Source organism: Myripristis murdjan, chromosome 6 (genome assembly GCF_902150065.1).
Source record: "Myripristis murdjan chromosome 6, fMyrMur1.1, whole genome shotgun sequence".
NCBI lineage: Eukaryota > Metazoa > Chordata > Actinopteri > Holocentriformes > Holocentridae > Myripristis > Myripristis murdjan.
Window position 1 is genome coordinate 14666711 of NC_043985.1, and position 23956 is coordinate 14690666.

The 23956-nt window shown below is 43.3% G+C and overlaps 1 protein-coding gene across 3 annotated transcripts in view; it reads left to right on the top strand.

The window, feature by feature from the left end:
* Positions 1–23956, top strand: part of srpk2 (SRSF protein kinase 2) — a 100929-nt gene that overhangs the window by 10001 nt on the left and 66972 nt on the right. Inside the window, exon 1 of one of the 3 annotated variants that reach the window (XM_030054513.1) lies at positions 9785–10606. The exons of the other annotated variants lie outside the window; for them this stretch is intronic. Coding sequence (XP_029910373.1) covers positions 10569–10606 — 38 coding nt within the window. The 5' untranslated portion in view covers positions 9785–10568. Of the gene's footprint in view, positions 1–9784; positions 10607–23956 lie in introns of those variants that run through there. 3 annotated transcript variants of the gene reach the window in all.

The following is a 23956-nucleotide window of genomic DNA, read 5'->3' on the forward strand; positions in this document are numbered from 1 at the left end:
CTGGCTATGTGAGTCAGCAGGCCGCCCCTGACTTGTTCTCACTCAGCGAGGCCAAAGCTGAATGGTTGAGAGCCAGGCAACACTTCACATCAAGCCGGCCACCGCTATAATCCCATGTAATTATGTGAACTGGTCATTAAACATTCTGCCAGTGATGTTTTTTAGATTGTTGTCGGGTCTCACAGCACCTCATCAGGGTAGAATTTCTGCTGGATATCGCCCCCCACCCCACCCCACCCCCCCTTTTTTCAAAATTTTGTTTGTATGAATGGTGGAATTTGAGGTGTTTAGGGATTTTCCTCAAGTCTTGCAGAACATTAGCCAGGAAAGCACGAGATCCCAGCAAATCTACCACATTTATCAGACTGAGGGAGACTGTAGGAGAAGGGAATCTCGTATTTACAGGAGGGTGGGTGGTCCAAATAGGATTTGCACTTGTTGCTCTGACTGTGCTCCTCTTGGGCAAAGATTTGGAGCTGTGGTCCAGCTCCTCAGCTGGGGGCCAGCAGACCATCAAGGAAGGAGGAGGGGGAGACATTACTAGGGCATGTAATTGTGAGAGGGCAGGGAGCTTGTCACAGCCAGGGTGGGTGACAGCCTCACACACTGCTGCTCACACAGTCACACACACCTCTGCCACCTGCTGGCCAAATACAGAAAAAGAGGAAATGCAGTTCTGAAGTGATACTTCTGATGAGTAGTCTTTAATTATCTTTTGGCATCAGTAGTTCTGGCACTTGCTTTCTTCCAAAATCAGATGTGCTCTTCCATTGCTCCACACGTAATAGTTTTTAAATCTGTTTTTTTTTTTTTTTTTTTTTTTTTTTTATCATTATTATGTTTTTCCATTTACACAGACACACTTAACCAACATCCTGCTCACAGAAACTTGAGCAGGATACAGGGAACAGTTTCTCTGAACCACTAGAGCCCCCTGCCTCCTATTGGTACATTTTTACCCATTATCCCTGTTTTTTGGTCCATTTGTATTCAGCATTCATGCAGGTTTGGGAATTTGACTTTCACAATCATATCTGTTAACACTTTACTCATATATACTTTCACTGATCGCCTGCTTGTGTAATCCATAATAAAAACCAACTGTCACTTTTGCCTCCACATTCATAAAATATGCAGGCAAATTAACATGTTATTCTATTTACTTAACAGGCTTAATCTGAATAATGTTACCCTAATCCCCCACAACAGTGCATCAACCATTCATTCAGGATTTGTAAGATTATTTTGGCATTTACAATCTCACAATTTACACACCTTCAGCCCTTTAACTGTGCTTATGAGTAATTCAGCAAATAATCATCTAATACATTTTAAGTGTATTATGCAATTTAATGACTGTTTATTACAGTTAAGTGTAAAAGGGTCACAGCAACAATTTTAAACCTGATTTCAAAAATCCTGATACATAATAGTTCATTTCCTAACTGCAATATGTGCATTTTGTTTAAAAAGGACTCCCAGGCTGAAATTAATCAGTACCTCAAAACTGTAGAGGACCCAGTCAGTATATGTGTTTTTATTACTGTCATTTGCATGCTATCTCTTAAAAAGTACCATGATTTGTTTTCATTTTTTTGCTGTCAGTCATTTTGCAAGATTAGATATCACTTTTAAAAATAGTGGATGTCCCTCATGAGACTTAGCATGGGAGATGGATTGTAGTTATGATTTGCTGAGCTGGAAATGGAAAACAGCCTGAGGCCTTGTATGTGTGTGTGTGAGAGAGAACAAGAAAGTGTGTTGTACTGCTCACTTTAGAAACGAAATCTCCGTACAAAAAGTGAGACCCTCTGCTGAAGCGGCAGAGCTGTTTTTGCATGCTTTTTTTATGGGTGTCACATTGGGTTTGTGGTCAGATGAGGTGTGACCTACCCTCCATGTCCTGACCTACAAGACTGTGGACCAACTGTGGTAAACACATGAGCAAGCATGCTTGTGTTTAGTGCATAGAAGTTGTATGGCTTTAGTGATTTTCTTGTGACGATGAAAACAGAATTTACTGCTACACAGATAGTCTGAGCCAAAGCGTTTGCAAACAGCAGGAAAAAAAGGTATAAGTCAGTATAAGTCCTACTTCACTTTAAAGGCTAGTTGATTTTGTCACTAAAATGGAGGTAAAAGTAAGTTTCAGCTAGAGTAGGTTTGAAGTGTTTAAAAAAAAGACTGAAAATAAATATCATATCCAAAAATAAAAGTATGTGCATATGTACTCTGATTAAGTCTGTCTAGGCTGAAAAGCATCAGCAAGCATGATTGTGTGCACCAATACAATTCAAGCGCAATGTGAGCCCTCTGCCGTGCTACTTTTATTTTTAGATGTGCTTCTTCTTTTCAAAGTTGATTTTGTCTTTATCAGTTGCCTGCTGAGTAAATGTTTAATCAGCTGCATTTTATACCTCCCAACTGTCTTTTTCCATTGTTTAGACTGAATTAGAGCCATGTACCTGCACTTTTAAGTCCTCTTTCTCTCCAACATTGCTTCTCTCTCTTTCTTCTTCTCTTCTCTCCTCTCTGTCTATCTATGTAATGATGAGAAGCCAATGCGTTGAAGGAGCAGAGTGAAACGCATTTATATTATTTCCCACATGCACATAGACAATGGGAGATAATGTGATGAAGGTTATACAGGCACAGATACAACAGGCCAGGATCGATACTCGCTCCTGTCATATTGAGTTGCCTGTGTTGGCTGTAATCAGTGAGCCTCAGGTTGGCAAAGTAGCCACAAGCTGCGGCGGGAGATTTGTTTTCGACACTATCACTCTGAAACACACTAATCCAGATCTGTGTGTGTTTATACTGTATATGTGCATGTGTGCTGCATGTGTGTGTGTGTGTGTGTGTGTGTGTGTGTAGTTCAAGCATCAAGTCCATCCTATTAAGCCTGCCACTGCCATTGTAAACATTGTGTAATTGGCTGAGCTGATCAGCCCTGTCTAGGAAACCTCTCTTCCCTCTTCTGGCTGAAGTGGTTGGCTCAAATGCTTCACATAAATGGACCAGCCGTAGATGTTTACAGCTTTAATGTGATAATCCCCTTGTGATGATGGCTGTTGCCATGCAGCACTGAAGTCAGGTTTAGCATCTTGTTGGACTGCATTAGCAATCATTAAATCCAGCTATGACAACCAGTGATGTAGCGGTAAATCGAAAGGGAGGTCAACTATGGGTTGGCCACATACAGCAAACAACCACCAATATACATTAAATCCATTATAATTCAAGAAAAGCATCAAAGGATTTATTCTTATTTATCTTACAACATTTTGATTGCACTTACAATGATGCATTTTATCAATCTAATACTGTTATAATACCTTTTTATTCTGCAAATAAAAAGTGGGGTACACTTAGATTCACTTTCACATGCTAGTCAATATATTTGAACAGAAAACCAGTTTCCCTGTGAATAGCTCTGACTGGTTGCCAGGTCATTGCTTGTGTTATCTAATGGCAACAAAAACAAGAGCCAAATTTTAATTTTCTGAACAAATCCTCTTAGAGCAGCGCAGCCGTGCAACATTTATTCACTGTTCAATGCGGTATGTGCTGTGAAAACTGTGGCCCATGTTTCTTCTGGAGGAATGCACTTATCATGTGATACACCTACAGGACAGCAGACCTATGAAGCCACTTTTAAGGCCTCATCTCAGCTCACTTGAGGTCAGCCCAGTTCCTTAAAGATGAGTCCAGTTCAGCACAGTTCATGTTATTTTATTCAGTTCAGTTAATCTTAGCTTTACTTTCTTGCTTTAGTCCAACCGCAGCAGCTCAAGAAAAACACAGTCAGAGACAGTGCATTCACAAGGGACGTCATCACCAACTCTATTCACAGATTGTGCCATGTGAGAGGAATGCAATCGACCCTCTAATGTGTAATCTCACATTTAGTCTCAGTGAGAAAGTCAGCCACCAGTCTCGAGCCATTTCAGGCCCGAAAACAACTGTGGTCCCGCTGAGTGAATTATCACATCCATTGTGTTGACATAACACCCCATTGGTGACCGTAGGCCTTGCCTCCTCTCTGCCCCATGCTGCAGGGTTGTTATTACAAAGCCCATAGCTGAAAACACAGGGTGCTCATTGTTGTATGCCCTCTTAGCTTGTTGGCCAAGACTGTTTTCAGCCCCTTGCTTTATGACAGCAGAAAAACCCACCTTGTTATTTCTCTATTTAGCCCTGTTTGTCCTTCCCCATGGCTGCTTTTTACGCCTCCCCTGTGCCCTGTATCCCGTTTTGAATGGCTTCTCTTTAGTGAAGAGCACATTGTGTGCAGGTTTAGGGAGTCTAGGGGTTGTAATTCTTATGCTGACCAATAGAGGGTAGTCATGCCCTAGTTTGGTTCATCTAGTGAAAAGATTCATTGTAAGCACTGACCCCCCCTCCTGTCTTTTTCAGGTTGGACATTAGTGCCTTAGCTCTGATCTTATGTTTACCGATTGAAATCAAGAGCTCAGGATTTGACATGCCTTTCCTGTTGAATACAAGACTCGCTGTTAAATGTACGTTAGTAAAAAATGTTTGTGGAGTCAGTCTGTGTGCTGATAAATAACCTAACCTAAACATTTTTGTCAGCTGGTTTGGTTTAGAGGTTGCAAAGGCCTTCTTGTAGTCAGAAGGTCAGAGGTCGCTGGTTCAATTAGCCGGTATATCTGTTGTTGCCACAGGGTCCTTTATTGAGCAAGACACTGACCCCTGATGTAACTGCACTCTGACCACTCAGGTGAAATGTGAACATGTGTGCATGTGGAGAAATAAATATTCCCTGGTACTACTGGGCTGATTCTGTAATTGTGGGACATTTTTCATTACATATGGTAGAGAAAAGGGAATGTTTGTCACAAAAAATACAAAGCATTCCTGAAATAACATACTGTAAATGTACAACTCACCAAGCTCATGTTTCATATTTTTCTTCTGCAACTCACAGTTGCAGAAGAATTAGAAAATGTTGGAAAAACTGGACAGGGAAAAGGCAGAACTAACACTAAACCAGGCAAGGCGTTAAGGATTAAGGCAAGCTGCAACAGAAAATACTAAATAAATAAATAAAAAGAAAGAAAGAAAGAATGAAAGAAAGAAAGAAAGAAAGAAAGAAAGAAAGAAAGAAAGAAAGAAAAATAATAGAATATAACGTAAATGCCACATACACTGAAAATAAAGTTAAATAGATAAAAACAAAAACAAACAAATTAAAAAAATATTTCTCAGCGTCTTTCACAGTGTGAGAGGGCTTCTTTACACCCATATTTTGAACACAGTGAGGAAGACAGCGTCTACAAAGAATGAAGAAAAACTGTGACAAAAAAAAAAAAATCATTAAGCAAAAAAAAATTTGATAGTACAGAATTACCCATTTGCATGCAATGGTAAAATGGTCCCCCAAGTATTTTTAAAATGTTTCTAAAGCGATTCTGCTGTATCACCAGTCCACATATGCTACATTCATCACTTCATCACACAAACTGCTTCATCTCAGTGAAGTGGACGTGTCCTGCCTCCCCTTAGGGAGGTGAGAGGGCATTAAAAAACATTAAGTCAGCCATTTTGTGGGTGACACAGTGCAAAGTGTTGCCTGCACCGACGTGTGATAGAATCCATTTAAACATGTGAGGCAGCTGCCGCACACCAGGTCAGAGTGTGGGATGAGAGGGCAGAGGTCACTCGGCCATCAATTAAACACACACCACTTAGCTAATGAGCTCTCACTCACGTTCACATACACACAGAAGACCAGGTGGAGGGGGAGGTGCGTGGATGTGAACCTATTTCATTGAGAAATACAGTAACACGCACCATAGTGCATGTTCCACACGGACTGTTGTTTCCCAACCTTATATTTTTAATGCCTTTTCTGGTTGATTAGCAAGAGGGAGAAATACAGTACAGTGAATTAGAATGAGAGATTAGATGATGTTGACAAAGGCCATGAATGGGATTCAAACCCATGACTAGTCCTGGGTCAGAAGGCTACATGTATTTATTTTAATTATTAATTTTAATTTTAATTAAAATGGTCATGTGGGGTCCTCTGTTTGTCCATTCAACACATTACTCTAAGGCATTATATCTTGAAAATCTATCAGGCGGTTTGCAGTGAAATTTGTGGACGGATTGCCGATTTTCTGAGCATATTCATTCCCAGGGAACCTTATCAGTTTTGATGTCACCATCATATTTCATCTTGTGCCATTTTTAAGGAAGATTACAATGACATTTGGTGAGTACTTACATGCTCCCTCAGAGGATATGCCCAACCTAGCCTCCAAATGTCAAAAATGTCAAATTTGCACAATATCAAAATCTAATAAGCAGATGATTGTATTTGTTGAGTGTATTCATGCTCCCCTCTTGATTTTGATGATCTAATTACTGTTCCTGTAGTATCACCCTTAGTCCAAAATATCTGATTTTATATGTCAATCAGTTTTGGTGGATTTCCATGAAATTTGCATTTTCATGCTACTCAGAGGGTGCACCCTGTCAACTCTGACCTCATGACTGCCCCATTAGCACCACACACAGGCCAAAATATGCAAACCCCATGATCCCACGACTGTTCTTGCATTTTCCCGGCATGCACCAAGCCAGCAGAGCCCACTCGCAGAAGGCCTTTGCTGTTTTTCAGATTTATGTAAACCCCCCCAAAACTAGTTTACAGTTCAGTGCTCTGAATAATGTCAGAGTTGGAGCTATCTCAAATATAGTCTCAAGTAGCTGCCATCTTTCTTTCTCCCATTACAAGCAAATGGGTTTTTCTTAATATCGGATGACCTGATACTGATAGGTTTGAAAAAAAAAATGTGTTTATACCATCATCAAGGGAACATTATAACTGTTCTGATGCTTGTGCAACTGCATATTTAATGATGTTGTGAAATTTTACAATAAACAGCACTGCCATTTACTATCTATGACAGTTTAACAAAATCCATGAAATCCAGTTAACCTTGACAGGGCAAGGACTTTTATCTCTTCTCACTCCTGTCATGGTCAGTTCAGCAGATCCCATTTAATGGTAGTAGTAGAGAGAACAGCTGCCACGGTAAATCAGCCCTAATTCTGCAAAGGTTAGATTGCTGACCTGTACATTTCTGCGGTGTTTTGGTACTTCTCCACCAGTCTGAACAATTCATTTACATTTTGTCTGGACTGCACATCATGACACTGTGTCACTTTGTGGCTTTACAGCACCATCATCTTGATTTTTTTTTTTTGCCCTGTTTTGTCTGCATATGTGTGTACATCTCTCTGTGTTGCATGTGCGTGTGTGCACGTGTGTGTTGTCAGTATCCATGGGCTGTTCCATGCAATATGAAGCACAGAGTCCCTATAGGCTAGTAAGATCCACGTGGAGGAGACTATAGCTGAGGAAATGAGTTGCTCTAAGCCAGACCTGAGGCTAGCAATATGTCAATCAATCTGGACACTGACCTCTCTAATCACACACACATGCACACAGATGATGGCGTGTGTGTGTGAGAGTGTGCGTGCGTGTGTGTATGTGCGTGTGTGTGTGTGTGTGTGTGCGCACGCACATCCACTTGAGGGCAGTATTTTCTCTGCAGGCAGTGATGACCTGGCTGCTGACACAAACAGCACAGTCACCATTACAGCAGCATCCTACGACAGTACATTGTGCATGCATTTGTCTGTTTGTCTGTATGTTTGTGCTTATCTATGACTTTTTCTGTGGCTTCATTTGTATCTTTTGTATATGTGGCAGACTATCCACAGACGGGACAGCGTGTCCACGGCACAACGTGTTCCCGGGTGTATCAGCTAAGGCTATGTATGTCTCGGTGTGATTTGGAACGGGACTTGTGTGTATGCTTGCACGCACGTGTATGTGTGTGTGTGCATGCATATACCTCCGCTCCCGCTCCAGCATCCACCAGGCAGTGTGGAGAAGTAGGCCGCTTAAAGATAGTTCCCGGCAGCCTCAATACCGGCTCCCAAAATATATCAGCTCGTGAGAGTCATCTTCCCTCTCCCTCCCCCTTCTTTCTTTTTTATTCTTCTTTTGCTCCTTCTCCTTTTGAAAATAGAACAAGAATCAGACTTTGAAATTCACTAATTGATAGCCTGAGAGTGAATATCCTGATGTGTGCATGTGTATGTGTGTTTGTCTGTATCTGACAGCATTTGTGCATGTTTTTAATTCTCTCCTCTCAGTTATCCTCATGCAAAGGTAACATCGGGATCATACCCCTATTAGACAGTTACTCCCCCTGCTCTCTTTCTCCTGGCTTCCTGTGTGCCCTGACCCATCTGGTGAAATGCATACATGTATTTTTTTTTCTTCTCAGAAGCATATGCAGAAGAAAATGGATTTTAATTATACTGGCAAAATATGGAATGAGTGTTCCAAATCCCAGTATTTCTCTTGCTATCTTTGTGTGCCGAGACCCAGCATGTACTTTACCCCCCGTTGGCCCATATCCACAGAGAATGAGGACAATAGTTTGGCTCAGAGACATGTGTGCCTAATGTAGTCCTTTTATGTGGGAAAATGGAACTGTATGCCGAGGTAGGAGAGAAAGGGGATCTTTGTGTGCCTGTGTGTGTGTGTGTGTGTGTGTGTGTGTTGTCTATCGCCCTGTCTCTCTCTCTCTCTCTGTGTTTCTCTCCCCAGGCATGTCTCATGCCTCTGATGGCTCTCAGATGCAGCTGAAGTGTCTGCGCTACCGTGAAAATCTCATTCTAGGACATGCTATTAATGGAGAACAGGGCTGGGCAAAATGGTTGAAATCAATACCATGACAATTTTTGTCAACATTACTGTGCATCCCAATATGACAAAATCACATTAAATAATCAATTTAATGGCCATCTAGTTGAAAGTAATAGTGATATTAGGTGCGGTGTCAAACAAAACGAATATGATTTTTATTATTATTATAATGATATGATGATAAAAGTTGATAAACAGTCATATTGAATTTACCTGCCATAGCTAATGTTAAATGAGTAGCTATTACCTCCTTCCACCAGCCTATACATAGCACCTGCTTTGCTTAACAGCTTAGCATTACGAAACAGTGAATCAGTGAAACTGCCATGCCTTATTGTTTGAACTCCAGGCGTCATGAACATATATGACACACAATAGTTTGTTTTTAGCCGTGAGTGTGTACATGTGCTGTATATTTCCGCGATATATGTTTCCACTGTACGCTGTCTGGGTGACTAGTCAGTAACATTAACCTCAGCATGCCCCTGCATCCGTCGCTGCGCATTTTCACACACAAGCACCGATATCGAGGTCAGAATGAGAGACACAGACCCCCCATCATGGCACACCCTCTGGCTACCTCTCTCTGTGCTGTTCACTCATGTAGAAGCAGACCCATCTGCGTAGAGAGATGGAGAGAGAATAGAGAGGATGGAGACAGAGGGAGAAAAGGGGGAGTTTGGATGCACGCGCGCATACACACACACTCACACAGATACACTTAACACACACAGGCCATAGAATCCAAAAAACAGAGGTGGAAATGGGGTACAGAAAGGAGAGAAGGAGGATGCCAGATAGCAAGAGAAGGGGAGGAGGGGGCGTGAGGCAGATCTGTGCGGCGTTGCCCTGAGATACAGGATGTCGTAATAAGGCAATGGGGAAAGGGAGAGAGAGAGAGAGAGAGAGAGAGAGAGACCAAGAGAGAGGGGAAGAGAAAAAGAGAGAGAGAGGGAGACACTAACACAGAGTTAAAAAAGGGGGGAGGAGAGTGCGCCTCAAGGAGAGAGGTATTTATTTTCCCATTGCTGTGAGAAGCCCACACCCCTCTCCCTGCGCAGAGAGTGGTACATTCCAACTCGCTCTGGGCTCTGTTGTTGTGCAGAGCTGCAGAAGGCCTGATAGAGCCAGCTAGACAGAGAGAGAGGGGGAGAGAGAGAGAGAGAGGGAGAGAGACAGACACACCGGATCGAGTGTGAGAGCCTGTGTGTTCATTTCATCCCCCAGTTCAACCAGCAACACCAGAAACGAGGGAGACAAAAGGAGGACAGCAAAAAAGAGGACCCGCGCTGAAAACAGGGAAAGTGAAAGAGAGGCAGAGAGAAGGTGAGGGGAGACAAGGAAGAAAGGAAGGAAAGGGAGAGAGGAAGGAAGGAAGGAAGGAAGGAGGTTGGGGCTTGAGGAGGGGCGCCTGACTGACATTGCTGGTCTCGGCGTCGGCTCACGCGCACGCACGCACACAGACACACACACACACACACAGACACACTCGCAGCCAGATTGTGCACAGCTGCTGCTCTTTTTTATCCTCCATCCTTTCTTCTCCTCTGAGCGAGAGGACGAAGGAGAGAAAGAAAGAGGAGGAAGAGGGGAAGAGGAGCAGGAGAGGAGGAGGAGGAGGAAGAGGAGGAGGAGGGGAGGCAGCAACCCCCTCCCCTCCCTTACTCAGACACGCGGCAGAGAGAGGAGAGAGAGTGAGGAGAGAGAGGGGAAGAGAAGACAAGAGAGAGAGAGAAAGCAGCGTTTGGTGCTGTCGTTCCTTTGCCGTGTCCCCGTGGTCCCTCGGCCAGCGAGCGGCTAACAGGCACCGCTCATGTCCGTGAACTCGGAGAAATCCTCGTCCCCCGAAAGGTAACACCTCCTCCATTCGCCTCTCCATCCCTATCTCTCTCACTGTCTCTCTCATTCTCTCTACATGTCTGTCTGCATGCCCTTCTGTCTGTCTGTCTTTCTGTTGTTTTGTCTTCTTCAGCACCCTCCATCACCTCCTCCCTCCTCATCTCTCCTCCTCTTCCTCTCTCTCTCTCTTTCCATCTTAAGCCGGTTTCTCCCTTCCTCTATTGTCTGGGTCATGGCAATCTGACTGTAGCGAGGGGAAAACGCAGTCTATTGTTGCATGGTGCCGTAACGCTTCAGATGGATGCTGAAATAGAGCAGCTACACACACACACACACACATGCACCATCTTAAGCTCCCTCTGTATCACACACATACCAACACACAGATACACACTTACACAATCCACTGCTGTCTTCCAAGGCCACAACATCTCATATGACAACACACACGCACACACACACACAGTGTCTTCATGGCGCAGGGGCACAGAGCTTACACAGCAAGAGTGTCAACACACATCAACATTAGCACAAGCAGCAGCAGCAAACCTCGGCAGCAATGCAAAACAACAGCGCACCACATAATGCACCTCAGTGCGTAACATTACCGAACAATGGCATCTCTGAACACCACACAGCTTCTACGCATATAGGCCTATAGGCAGGCATATCGAACACAAATATAGGAACAGCACAGTCGACATATTAACCTCACAAGATACACCACGTTTTTTTTTTTAGAAAATGTGCATGCACTCAGTCGCGTAGCCCAGTGTTCCACCACTGAGCTGTGCACACACATGTACACACACATGCACACCACAACCAGTACAATTTCAATTTGCCACGACAGAATATTTCACAACATATTATGAGCACATGTATCTCGGCTGGGCACATGTGCAGAGGCCATTCCAGGCTAATCTTACCCATTATCTAAAGGTTAATGAACTCGTCCATAATAATTTGTCCACATTTAGACCTAATTAAACCTTCCCATGATTCACATCACAGTTAACATAATGCTGTATAGTTACTTTTGGATGTTTTTTTTTTCTGACATGGAAAAATGAGCTGTGGTGGCAAATTTGGTGCTTTGCTCTCAAGTTCACCGATTGTTGTGTACATGGTGTGTGATAGGATGGAGAATCACTTCGCTTGCAATCAAGTCAATTTAGGAAGTGGATTTTCTTCAGTATTGAAACATAGGAAGAAGGAAGAGAGTGTATAAAAAACAAAAGCTCTATTGTTGCCATGTGAATGGCACTTTGAATTTCTTTTCTCGATAGTGCATTTTGAAGTGAACCGGTCCCAGCTGTGTCCAACCTCTTGCAGCGTGCACATAGAACCATCACCCATTCAAATGCAGACCTAGCCTAAATTCCTCTCCAGTGTGTAAATATAGGAAGAGCTCATTGTACTGGGTGTTGAAAAGTGCGGAGCGGGCAGACTGGATGACTCAGGTAGCTACTGATGCCTTGCCAAGTGTGAACAGGCAGAGTTTGCTGCCATCCGCCCAACCCAGCGCCAGGCCGCAGACTGGCACACTGAAACACAGCGGTGTGGGCAGACAGATAGGCAGAAGTAAATGGACACTAACAATACAGGGCATTACATGGGTAGTTTAGCACAGAGGAGAGTTGTGTTATACTGGCTGTTGTGGACAGACTCAAAATGAGCTCAGATTTGGGGGAACAAGCAGTGGATAAGCTTGCAGATGCTGTACATACATAGACAGGTATGCAACATGGAAATTTTCACACTCACACACCTAAACACAGAGTACGGTTATTTTCAGGTTTCATCACTTGGCTGGTTTCTCCCTCGTTCCTCTGTTGTCTGGGTCACAGCAATCTGATTGGAGCAAGGAAAAATGCAGCGGTGTCTTGCTTGGTGCCTTAATGTTTCAGATGGCTGCAGAAACACACACACACACACACACACACACACACACACACAAATGCCTGTTCTCCCTATCTGAGGCAAGCCGTGCTGGGGGCAGTCAACTCTGCTTCTGTGAATGCTTTGTGAATTCATGAATCTGTGTCTTTCAGAAATGATATGTCTAATAACTCTGTCTATTGGTTATGAACCTCGTAACTACACTAGCTGCTAATATCCATGTGGCCAAGGCTGCCTGTATTTGAATACCACAGGCAGGACAGTGCGCTGAGGACCAGCTGGGAATCTGCGGCTTTTGTGAATGAGATACGGACAGCTGGGTTTCAAAATGCATTGCTTCTGGACCGAGCGGGGCGACCAAACACACGGATTCATGTGTGTATAAAAGAGGCTGCGTGCTTTTGCTCATTCATCTGCATAAGGTGGCAGCCATGAAAAGGGATTTATACAGCCAGGGATACGCGGTGAAGATCACAATTATCAAGATGCATGCTACCGTTCCCATGAGCTTATCTCAGTGCTACTGCCCAGTATATTATGTTGTTACACTAGAACTCATTCAAGGACAATCTGTGTGTTTTTTTTTTTTTTCCAAGTGAAAACAATATGATAGGATTGGACTATTGGGTATTTTTGTTTTATTTTCAATTTCTAGGAATTTGTATTTGGGTTTGGAGCCAAAGTCTATATTGGGCCTGTGTTTTGGGATATATCAGCGCAGCATTCCTGTCCACAACACCATCTGGGCCCCAGGCTCCACACACACACACACACACACACACACACACACACACACACACACACACACACACACACACACACACACAGTAATGGCTCCTTTAGGTCATGCAAAAGCATGCTGGTCAACAACAAGGCAGAACATACTGGATAAATTTAATTTAAGCACAAACATGCTAAACCGGAGGAATGGATGGATACATGGATGGATGGAGTGAGTGATGGAGGGATGAAGGAAGTTGGGCAGGAAGAGAGCAGAGAGAGGCACTGTGACAAATTCCTCTTGCAGCATTTGAATTAGGGAGACAATCACTGTTGTGTAACCCGGCACTTCAGGCATGACGGAGACTGATGGAGGAGGAGAAGGAGGAGTGTGTGTATGTGCCTGTCAGGATGTGTGAGTGTTTTGACATCCCCATTGCATGTCAGTGGTGTGCTGCTTGAAGCGTCTCTCTGTGAGGTGACTGCATGTCATTTTAGGTCAGACTGCTGTTGTGTTGAGGGCTAATGTTATTCAAACAGACTTTCTTTGAGGATTAAACAAAGGGTGAGTAAATAAACAGGCAGGGGTCAAGAGTTTATAGGCTTTGTTGCAAAGCTGGCTTATAGTGCTTGTGGGGAGAGGCGAGAGTATCAGTTGATGTATGTACACAGGGAGAGAGAGAAAGAGAGGAAAAGCTGTTATAGGTGCCAGCGGGTAAACCTCACTATCTTTGATGTTGCTTGTCACACCTGCAGCCTGCATAGAGATATTCTGTCATGCAATGCTTCCAGTGTGTGTTTATGGTTTAGGTGAGGAGTTCGCCTTGCTATCCCCCCTGCTGCAAATAAATAGATTTAACAGACAATTAAGAGCCTCTGTCATCATGATGACACATCATGATCAAAAAAATACAAATGGTAATCTGCAACAGGAGAGGATGGCCAGGTTAAATATCCCAAATTAGCATGTACTCCTTGTACATGGTTACGTGTGATTCAGTGACTCATATTATTTTTACTGTGATTACCAAAACTGCCACTCTTGATGGGCAGAGAGAGGAAAGACGGAGGGGCACACAGAGGGAGAGAGAGAGAGAGAGAGAGAAGTGGGAGAACAAGACAGAGCAGTCAGAACCAGACAGGGAAATTAAAATGAAAAGGTGAGAGGGAAAATGAGGCAGACTGTGTTTTCATCCAAGGACAGAGAGCGAAACTGGCAAATTGAACTTGAAAATTGAGAGAAAGAGAAAGAGAGTGAGGGAGAGGGAGAGAGAGCTGATGGATGTAATGGTGGAGGTGCCTGTTATGATTAGAATGTAGACAGTGGAGGTTAGACTCAAGAGCATGCACACACTCACACATACACACAAATATACACACACACACACACACACAAACCAAGCCCCTCCAGCGACTCCCAACAGTATCCAAAAATCTCCATCTCATCTCCTCTCGCCTTTCATCTACCTGACACCGGTTGAAACACAGGTTACTGGATACGTCCCAATAGTCTCAAGCAGCGGCCTTCCTCTATTCCCTTTTTGTCTCCTTCCCCATGACCAACCAGCAACTGCACACAACGACTTCAGCTCCATTCTCTGCACCAAAACAGCATATTTAAACAAACGTCCCAGCAAAGATGGAAAAAAAGATGAAAGCAAGGAGAGGATAAAAGTGTGGGGGAGAGAGCATGGGGCAAAGAGAAAAGTGGAGGATGCTGTCTAAGTGCTGGAATGTGTCCAGTGAGCTGGCTGCTCAGTCAATAAGCCAGGCCTGTGCAGCAGCCATCACATCTGCAGGAGCTGTGGAGCAGAGGAAGGATGGGTGGCAGCCATCACATTCCCCCAGTGTAGTCTAGACTCGCCTGTGGCCTCCACCATCTTCTCTGGTCTGACCCACATCACCACACACACATACACACACACACACACACACACACTCACTATACATACACGCTCACACAGGCTCAGTCTTGCCACAACATGACAATAGCTAATGAAGCGTGGCAGTGAGCTAACTTGCAAACTAGCCAGCCTATCCTGCCTGTCTGGCTGACTGGGTTCCATTACCCCCCACCCCTCCACAATGCCCCCAACCCCTTCTTTGGTCTGGTCCGGTCTGGTCTGGATAGAGACTGACCATGGCCTCTTCTTTGCTCTCCTGCCACTTCCTTTTTTGTCCTTTACTTGGCTCCCTGCAATCTCTACCGTCTCTACCGTCTCCCTTTTCGTCTATCCTTCTATCCAACCACCCATGAATGATGCACCCACTGCTTATATTCATATCAGTCCTGGCAGTGATATAGTGGCATATAAAAAGGTGGCTAAACTGCAGTATGACCTGATGATCATAATACCCATATAAACCAAATACTTTAACGAAACCATTTATTTGTGTTTTTTTTTAAAGGATAAAGTGATTTCTCAGATCTATATATATCTGTATGAATGAGTATATATGTTTAAATTAGACAAATCTGGAAGTTGAATTTACCTTATTCTCATCATCAGGCTGCTCACTACTGATGGATGATGTGCTTGTTGCATGATTTTGGCAGTTGCGTCTAACTGTTCCTTCAGTCAGCCCTCTGCAGTTTTGCATAGTGCACATTTTTTTTAAATACATACATACATACATTTGTTTTAAATAATGTACATCTCACATGAGCTGAAGATTCAAATGAGCTGTTTTAATCTACATAGAGCTGGTTTTTCGCCACGGATGCTGACATGTTCGCTGTCATGTTCGGATGGAATGACATCAAAAATGACAATTGACAAGTTCACTGTTTCAGTGAGCATGACTGGCCTAACAGAACTGCTGAGGGCAGTATTGAGGCTTTGCCAAATGCAAAGAAGAAATCTCACGCCTCCTTGTTAGGTCCCAAATCAGTTCAGTGCACTGCACTTTCTATAATGTATAGGCCTACTCCGAATTTCATATCATGACATTCGACAGGGGGATACTAACCCTAACTGCATCACTGCTCCCCATCTTCTCTTCTTATGTCTCTATTAGTGTCCATGACAGTGTCTGATGTCTAAAAACTAGGGATTCATGACAGCTGTGTATGTGTGTGTGTGTGTGCGTGTGTGATTGTGTGTTGGCAAAACTGACATAACATTCGTGCCTGCAAACAAGTCTAACAAACCGGAATGCTCAGCACGGTTCTCTCTCTGTATCAACACGCAACAGTGCTGGGAATTTCCATTCGGCTCAACCAAATCCTGTGTGGCTAATCAGTAACAGGAATCACTGAGTCAAGCATCCAGCGTGAACAAGACACCTCTAAAGTGTGATAGTGTGTTGAGGCGATTGCTACGGCAGTGCCCCAAGGAACGGTCATGTGATCTGTCCCACGTCACCTGATCTTCTGCGGGTGATTTCGCAGGGTTAAGTATCACTCAGCATCAACTTGTGGTCAAAGGTCACACTGAGGTATCAGTGGACGTTGATGGATGAAAAATCCATACACCAGCTGCTTTGAAGGGTGATGCTGTTCACGTGGCGGGATGAACTTAAAATAACTTTTGGGTGTTTTCGTATTTAGCGTACGGTATACCTCCTATTCTCAGTGAGTACTTCTGCATTTTGACTGTGAAAATGTTGGATTGGCTTTGGCCAAAGCTTTGCGCCACTGCGCCAATCACCAGTGAAAATGATCTCGTTTTGAATGGACCAAACAGGAATTTTGGGATATGGGATAGGGATTGGATCCAAACAAGGCTGAGAAAGAATGCGTATCATTTTGATGGAGTTGGCTTCCTACTGCTCTTGACTGTGTGTGTGTGTGTGTGTGTGTGTGTGTGTGTGTGTGTGTGTGTTCAGCACTCCCTGTCCCTGTTGACTCAGTATGTTTATGTATACAACATTCCAGTCTTTCCTGCAGTGTACTGGTTATTTCTCTCTCTCTCTCTCTCTCTCTCTCTCTCTCTCTCTCTCACACACACACACACACACACACACACTCTGTCTCTCACCCTGTCTCCCTCTCTCTCAATTCCCTCTCTCTCTGTCTGTCTTTTTACATGTCCCTATCACTATCTATCTGGTGTTCGGTTCCACTCGGGCAGTTTTTAGTTTCGCTGCTGGAACCGAATCTCCAGTATCTGCAGTGTCCAGCTCTCGTCTTAATAACAAGCAGTATTAGTCGCCAGGTTCATCGTTGTCAAGCTGCTTAAATGTGACTGTCAAAGAAAAAAGTAAAACCCTGTTCACAGCACGGATCATTGATGCAACAATGAAATTGAAGCAAGTTGAATAGAAAGTAGATTGGAAATACATTAAAATCCGATTTAAAATAGTCAAGTGATATTTTGAACTCAATTCCATTTTTCTTTGCTAGATATATTTCATGTTTGGGGACAACAGTTTTCATATGTGCCCTTCTTCTACCCTAAAAGTGTCATGTTAGCCTTGTTAGTATTCCTACTGACATGACATTGAGTACAGAAGTGCAGCGAAGGGTAGCCGACCATTGCAGTGAGCAGCTCTACCCATGGTTATAACCTTCTTTGGTTATGGTGATGCTACTGCTAATGCTACTAACTGTTAATAGGGTAAGTACAAATTTAGGCCATATTCCTACTTCTTAACAGGAGTTTGTTGCAGAGAAATAATATGCAGACTAGGCTACAATTCAAAATATTATGCAAGGTGTTTAACTTTAAGATTTTTAGTGCGGTCTTTCTCTCATTATATCGCTTCAGTTTGCATTTTTTAAAATTGTTGCATTTTTGTGAAAACAGTGTTAGCTGCAGTGTAGCTATTTGGCATGCATGGTAATCAGGAATTCGAAGGTGTTTTTGGGCACGTGCCATGCCAAAGTAGTGTTTCTACCATGTGACACGAGCTTGTTGAGGCAAAAATAATCGACTAAAACTGAAAATGTCATAATACGATGTTGCCTTTAAATACTTTAGAGCAGTGTTTCTCTCATCATGACATGTCTATCAGTGTACAACTTTATTGCTACAGCGCTGTGTCAGATATACTCAGCAGAAACATGAAAATGGAGGGAGAGCAAGGGAGGGGGGGACAGACGGAGAGAGGGAGTAAATAAGGGAGATTGTTTTTGGTGAGGGGAGGGAGCAGACGAATGTGATACATCAACAGCCATGGGAGAGAGATGATCCATGGTGGAGCTGAAAAAGAGATGGCGAGAAACAAACAGATTGACAGGAGAGAGAGAGAGAGAGAGAGAGAGAGAGAGAGAGAGAGAGAGAGAGAGAGAGAGAGAGAAAAGAGAGAGAGAGACACCAAGAGAGAGCAAAGAGCAGGAACGAACAACAGAAATCTCCGGAGACAGTAAAGAGAGACGGGCAGCCATGGATAGACCAAGATAAAAGGGAGATGGGAGAGGGGAGAAGAAGAGGAGGAAAAGAGAGGGGGGATAGAGGGAGAAAGCAGATCGCTCTCTGCAGACTTGCGCAGTGTGTTGGGTAATGCTAGGTCACCAGGGGCCTAATCTCTACTGATGCTGCAGCACTGAAGCACTGGAATGATAATGACCTGTTTGTGTTTACGTGTGTGGTGGAGGGTGTGTTTGTGGAACTTTGAGCGTGAGTGTGTGTGCATATGAGAGAAAGATGATGTGTCTGAACATGTCTCCATATGTCAGCGGGTATTTCCATGTGCAAGTGTGTCTAAAGCATGTGTGTGTGTTGAGCTGCGTGTTTGTGCCTGCATAACCGACAATGCTTTAATTCATCTGTCTGTGTCTCTTTCTGCATCATGGTCATGGGGCGTTTATTTTGCAAACAAGGGCAACCCTGTGTGTGTAGGTTTTATTGAGCTCTGGACCCATAACGCAGCCCAAATTGTAGATAACTTTGCCAAGTCGGTGTGCTCAGCTTCACACCCAGTTGTGCTTTGTCTTGACAGCAATATGAACTGCTGTCCATATTGCTGAAGTTTTTGTTTTGTTTTGTTTTTTTCCTATGAAACTGCATTTGTCTGGATACTCCGTTTAGTCTTTTCAGACTGTGTGAGTGAATGTTGGGAAGGTTGTTATAAGGCTCATGTTGGTGGATGGATTCAAATCTTAATTTTGTGTGTGTTTTGCATTTTTGTATGTATTACCACTTTTAGTTGGGACTAGCTGTTCAAAAAAGGCAGGTGACACCATTTGCATTAGCAGAAGTTCCAGACTACACTTTTCACCTCCAGGTTAACTGTGTGACAATCATCCAACCACGCTGAGCGTGTCCTGTATCAATCTGCCTACGCGGGTCGCAAATTAGCAGGTTACTCGAGTACCTCTGCTGATTGGAGCCAAAGCTCATAATTACCTGGGACTGTTTCAGGGTTCAGAACATTCAAGAGAGTTTACTGCCATTGTCATAGACAATGAAATCTAAGTTTGGAAGTGCCACTGCGTCTGTACACGCCATCATCTTGGATGAGACCTAAATACTATAATAACTTGTTTACACTTAAACACACAAGTCCAAAGGTGTTTGAAGGGATGTATGTGAAATACTCTGTCTGTGTGTGTGTCTGTATGTGTTTGTATTTTGTACACAAGTGTGCGTCTGTGCAATTCCTGCCAGTGTTTCAGTAAAAAAATTTAAATATCTGGGGATATGTGTATTTTAATGTGAATGTGTATGTGTGTCTAATGTGTATATCCACAGTATACATATGCACATATGTACTGCCTCTGCTGTTTATATTCATGCCCATGTGTACATCTGTACATGCACTGCAATGGGATCCTTAGCAGGTGGGTGTCAGGGCGTCATACGACTGCTGCTGGAATGCTAGGCTGGGCTCGTCTTGTTCCACCGATGCCGTGTTTGTGTGGTCAGTGTCCAAGCAGCTGCAGCAGGGAGAGGAGCTACACTTTCCCTTCATCCTGCCCTATGGAGCATAGCTCATGCCGCCCCACTAAGAAGAGATGGAATCTGTCTTTGTGCGCGCTCCGACTGCGCCACAGGGCGCTCCGGAACAGGTAGAGGGCTGAAATATGCGGGAAAATGAATGAGAGAGAGAGGATTGACAGGGCTAATAGGAGGTTCAAGTTTTAGTCTTCATGTGCAACTGCTTGGATTTTTATCTATGTTTTACACATAGTTCCAGGTCTACAGTACTTTAGGTTTATCTTAATCTCTTTTTTTTTTGACCAGTCTGGGGTCCGTAGACTTTATGACAAGAAGCAGACAAGAAGGTGGAGTTGACAAGACAGGAGAGAGTCCGATTGGTGCTGGATTGACAGGACTAATAGGCTAAACATTTGGAGATTCAAGGCAGGAAGTGACTATGCTTTGGCTTAATTTTGGGGTTGTGGTATTTTTGTTGTATCTTTAAGCCTTTTTAACCAGGTAGTCCCATTGTTATTAAGGTGATTTTTGTCAAATCACAGGCAGAGTGGAAAAGATGAAAGAGAACAAGGGAGGGAGTATGGCAGAGTGGTGATACATTGACAAGTCTAATAGCCTAAATACCAAGATGTTGAAAGCAGGGAGTGAGTTTGGATCATTCACGTGCAACTGGTATGAGTTGCATCTATGTGTTGGCTTGATTCAAGGCCTACTGTACTTTTGTTTTATCTTTATTTTTATCATTTATTTAACCTGCTTGTCTCACTGTGATTAATAAACTTGTTGTTTAAGGCAGATTTGGTCAGGAAACCACCACAAGTCAATTTGGTGACTTGAGCCGCGATATTCCAAAAGGAAACACTACAGCCCTTTTCCTCTGTTTTCTCTGGTCATGCAGCACCAATTTCAGAAATATTTGCACCTTTCTGCTGCATAGACAGTCCAGTTTTATGAAAAGACTGCCTTTCCAGTGGTAAAATACCTTCAAGAGCAACAATAACCCAGCCGTTTTCATCCCCCCAAAATAGTGGCTGGAATGCAACTGCGTCTTATTTGAAGACTTTGCTTGCAGAATGAAATGTCTGTTGTTTGAAGAAGCTGACACACAGTCTCACAGAATTCTTTATCGGATTGAGAATTCTTGCTCTTTCCTTGGTCTTGGCATTGACTCATGTGTGACTAAGGTGGTCTTAGCTGCAGCCCTGCTTAGCATTCCTCCAGCTGAGGGTTATATGTAATTTTATGCGTTGAAGACAGCAGCCAGGTTGGGATGTGTTATACCAGATGAGGTGTAATGATGAGTGGGATGAGGATCTGGGCTGTGAAATATGAGGCATCCTCACGTTTTCATATAATCAAGTCAATCGCTCTAACATGCATTGTCTCGCCTGAAGATATTAGATGGAAAATCAAAACTGCGTGACCCTGGTTCTGGTCCTCCTGTATAGAATGACACAGGAAATGCACAAAATGATAAGAGGGCTTCAAACAAGCAGAGACCTTTTTAATTCAGCCATTCTTTGCCAATGAGAGTGAGTACAAATTTTGGGGACAGAGAACCAGCTCTGGCCAAAGTCTCTATTCCAGCTTGTGCTTTGATTGACAGGTCTATATTTTCCCCATGGTGTTTCTGAGGCACAGTTATATATAGATATCTCATTAATGGTTGCACCTTCTTTGATAGGCAGTGATTAATAGAATAGATTTAGAGCCTCTATCTGAAAACTCATAATATTATGTTACTTTTCAGGAGGCTTATTGCTACCTAGCAAGAGATAGGGCCTATGCTATCAACAAATGAAATCCCTTGGGAGTGGTGAGCAGGCTGCAGCCACAGTGCTAATAATTAGCAGTATGGAACCAGTAATTACACGATTCACACTTCAGTGTTGTCAGTAATGATTGAAACTTCCTCATTTGGGAGGAATGAAAGATCTCTCCTGGAAAACAAAGTGGAGGCCATCAGTGGTGCAGTGGTGATGTAAAGTTCCAGCATTAAGATTTCATGTTGCAGTCATTTGTGTCATGATCCAGTGTGAGGTTTCATACAAAGGCCCATTTCAGATGTCTGACTCAGAAGTGAAAAGAATGATGTACAAATGTTGATTACAGAGCACGTTAGGCTATGCAGAGCCATATAGACAGAACACATTATTTACCAGCCATTTATTGCAACTGTTAGAGGGTTGAGTGTGATTATGTCTCCCCTCACATATGCTGCATTGCATTAGACACTTCCAGAAAGCAAAACAGGGATTTCTAGTGCCTCAGAACCCCCTCCACACCCACGTCCACTACCCTCGACCTATATTTTATTTTTGTCTAGATCCTAACATCACTCAGTAATTTCTAAACTTGATATTGCATGTTAGATCAGATTAACAGAGTGGGGCTCTGATGGCTTGAAACACTCCACTCAGCTGTTCATGAACCAAACTGTACCAAACAGTTTAACCAAAATAATTATGGGATACAGCTGATCCCCTTGGCTTTAGAATGGCTTGAAAATTTTCTGAGGAGAAAAAAAAGATTCTGAAACCAAGAAGCTCTTGCTAACTCCTCAAATAGGGCCTGCCTAGCCCCGAAAATGTAAACAAACAGAAATAGAGGAATTTCCTCCCACATTCACAGGATCTGCTCAGTGCTATTTCATGTTCCTGTTGAAGTGACTTAATGAAGTGTTATACAATAATACAAAAACAGTGAGGACTCTGCAGTGGGGAAGTGTTGCCTGTATTGGATCAGTCAGAGCTCAACATTTAAGCATTCTCCCTTTTGTGAAACCCTGAACTGTTCCATGTGGATGGGTGGGAGCAGTGCTGATGATGAACAGGCCTGTGTCTATCCACAACTGAGATGAATGAGATTGTGAATGAAAAAGGAGAGGGTGTTGTCAATCATTGCATAGCATCAACGCAGGCTTTATCTTTATGTGCTTGCATGCAAGTGTGTGTGCATTTGTGTGTGTGTGAGCATGCCTTCTTGAGATACTCTAGATGTAACCAGAGTGGGCGGATGTGACCTCCACAATACCAGGCTTTGTGGCTGGCTGACGTCATTGGAATGTATAAATACAGTGGAATGATTGAGTGCACTATAGAGAAGTGCACATTATAAAGTGCACTTCATAATGAAAGACACAGATGACCATACCCACCGGGCCTGTATGTGTGTTGGAAATGAGGTTGGATATTGAGCGAGCCATGATCCTAGGCCTAATGGCTTTTACGTAAAACATACATGCACACACATGCAAATGCACAAAAACGTATGTGTATGTGTATGTGTATGTGTGTGTGTGTGTGTGTGTGTGTGTGTGTGTGTTTGTGCATGTGGATCTTGGTCTTTCTGTTGACAGGATTGAATCAGACCACTGTGCTTGTCCTACTGGATGTGCAGCCATGTCATCTGGCTTTGGCTGCCTCAAGGCCGTACTGTGTGTGTGTGTGTTTGTGTGTGTTTGTGTGAGCCCACATGCACATGTATGCCACCGCACCAGCTATGCAGAACAGTGTCCCTATTTCTGAATGCAAATTTTATTCAGCGTCAAGTGGGTCTATTGAGTGAGTCTTACATGTATTCACAGATTGCTGACTGCTTTGTATGTGCAAAAGATATGCAGCGGGTACGTGTTTAAGGATCATTTAGCGCATGTGTATGTGTGTATGAGTGTGTTTGTGCACGTTAATTAATGTTAGTGCGCAACAGTCATGTATTTGTGCTGTGTGCTGCAGTGCTTTGTTTAGCTCTTGCTTCTACACTTACAGTATTTATATAGTATTTGTGTTTGTATAGTATGTATAAATGTGTTTGTGTTTATGTATGTAGTGTCCACGATGCACAGTGTCTTTAAAATTTGTCAGTGTAACATAGCATGTGGTCTAGTAACCATTGGCTGCCTCTGGGGAATTGCAGCAGC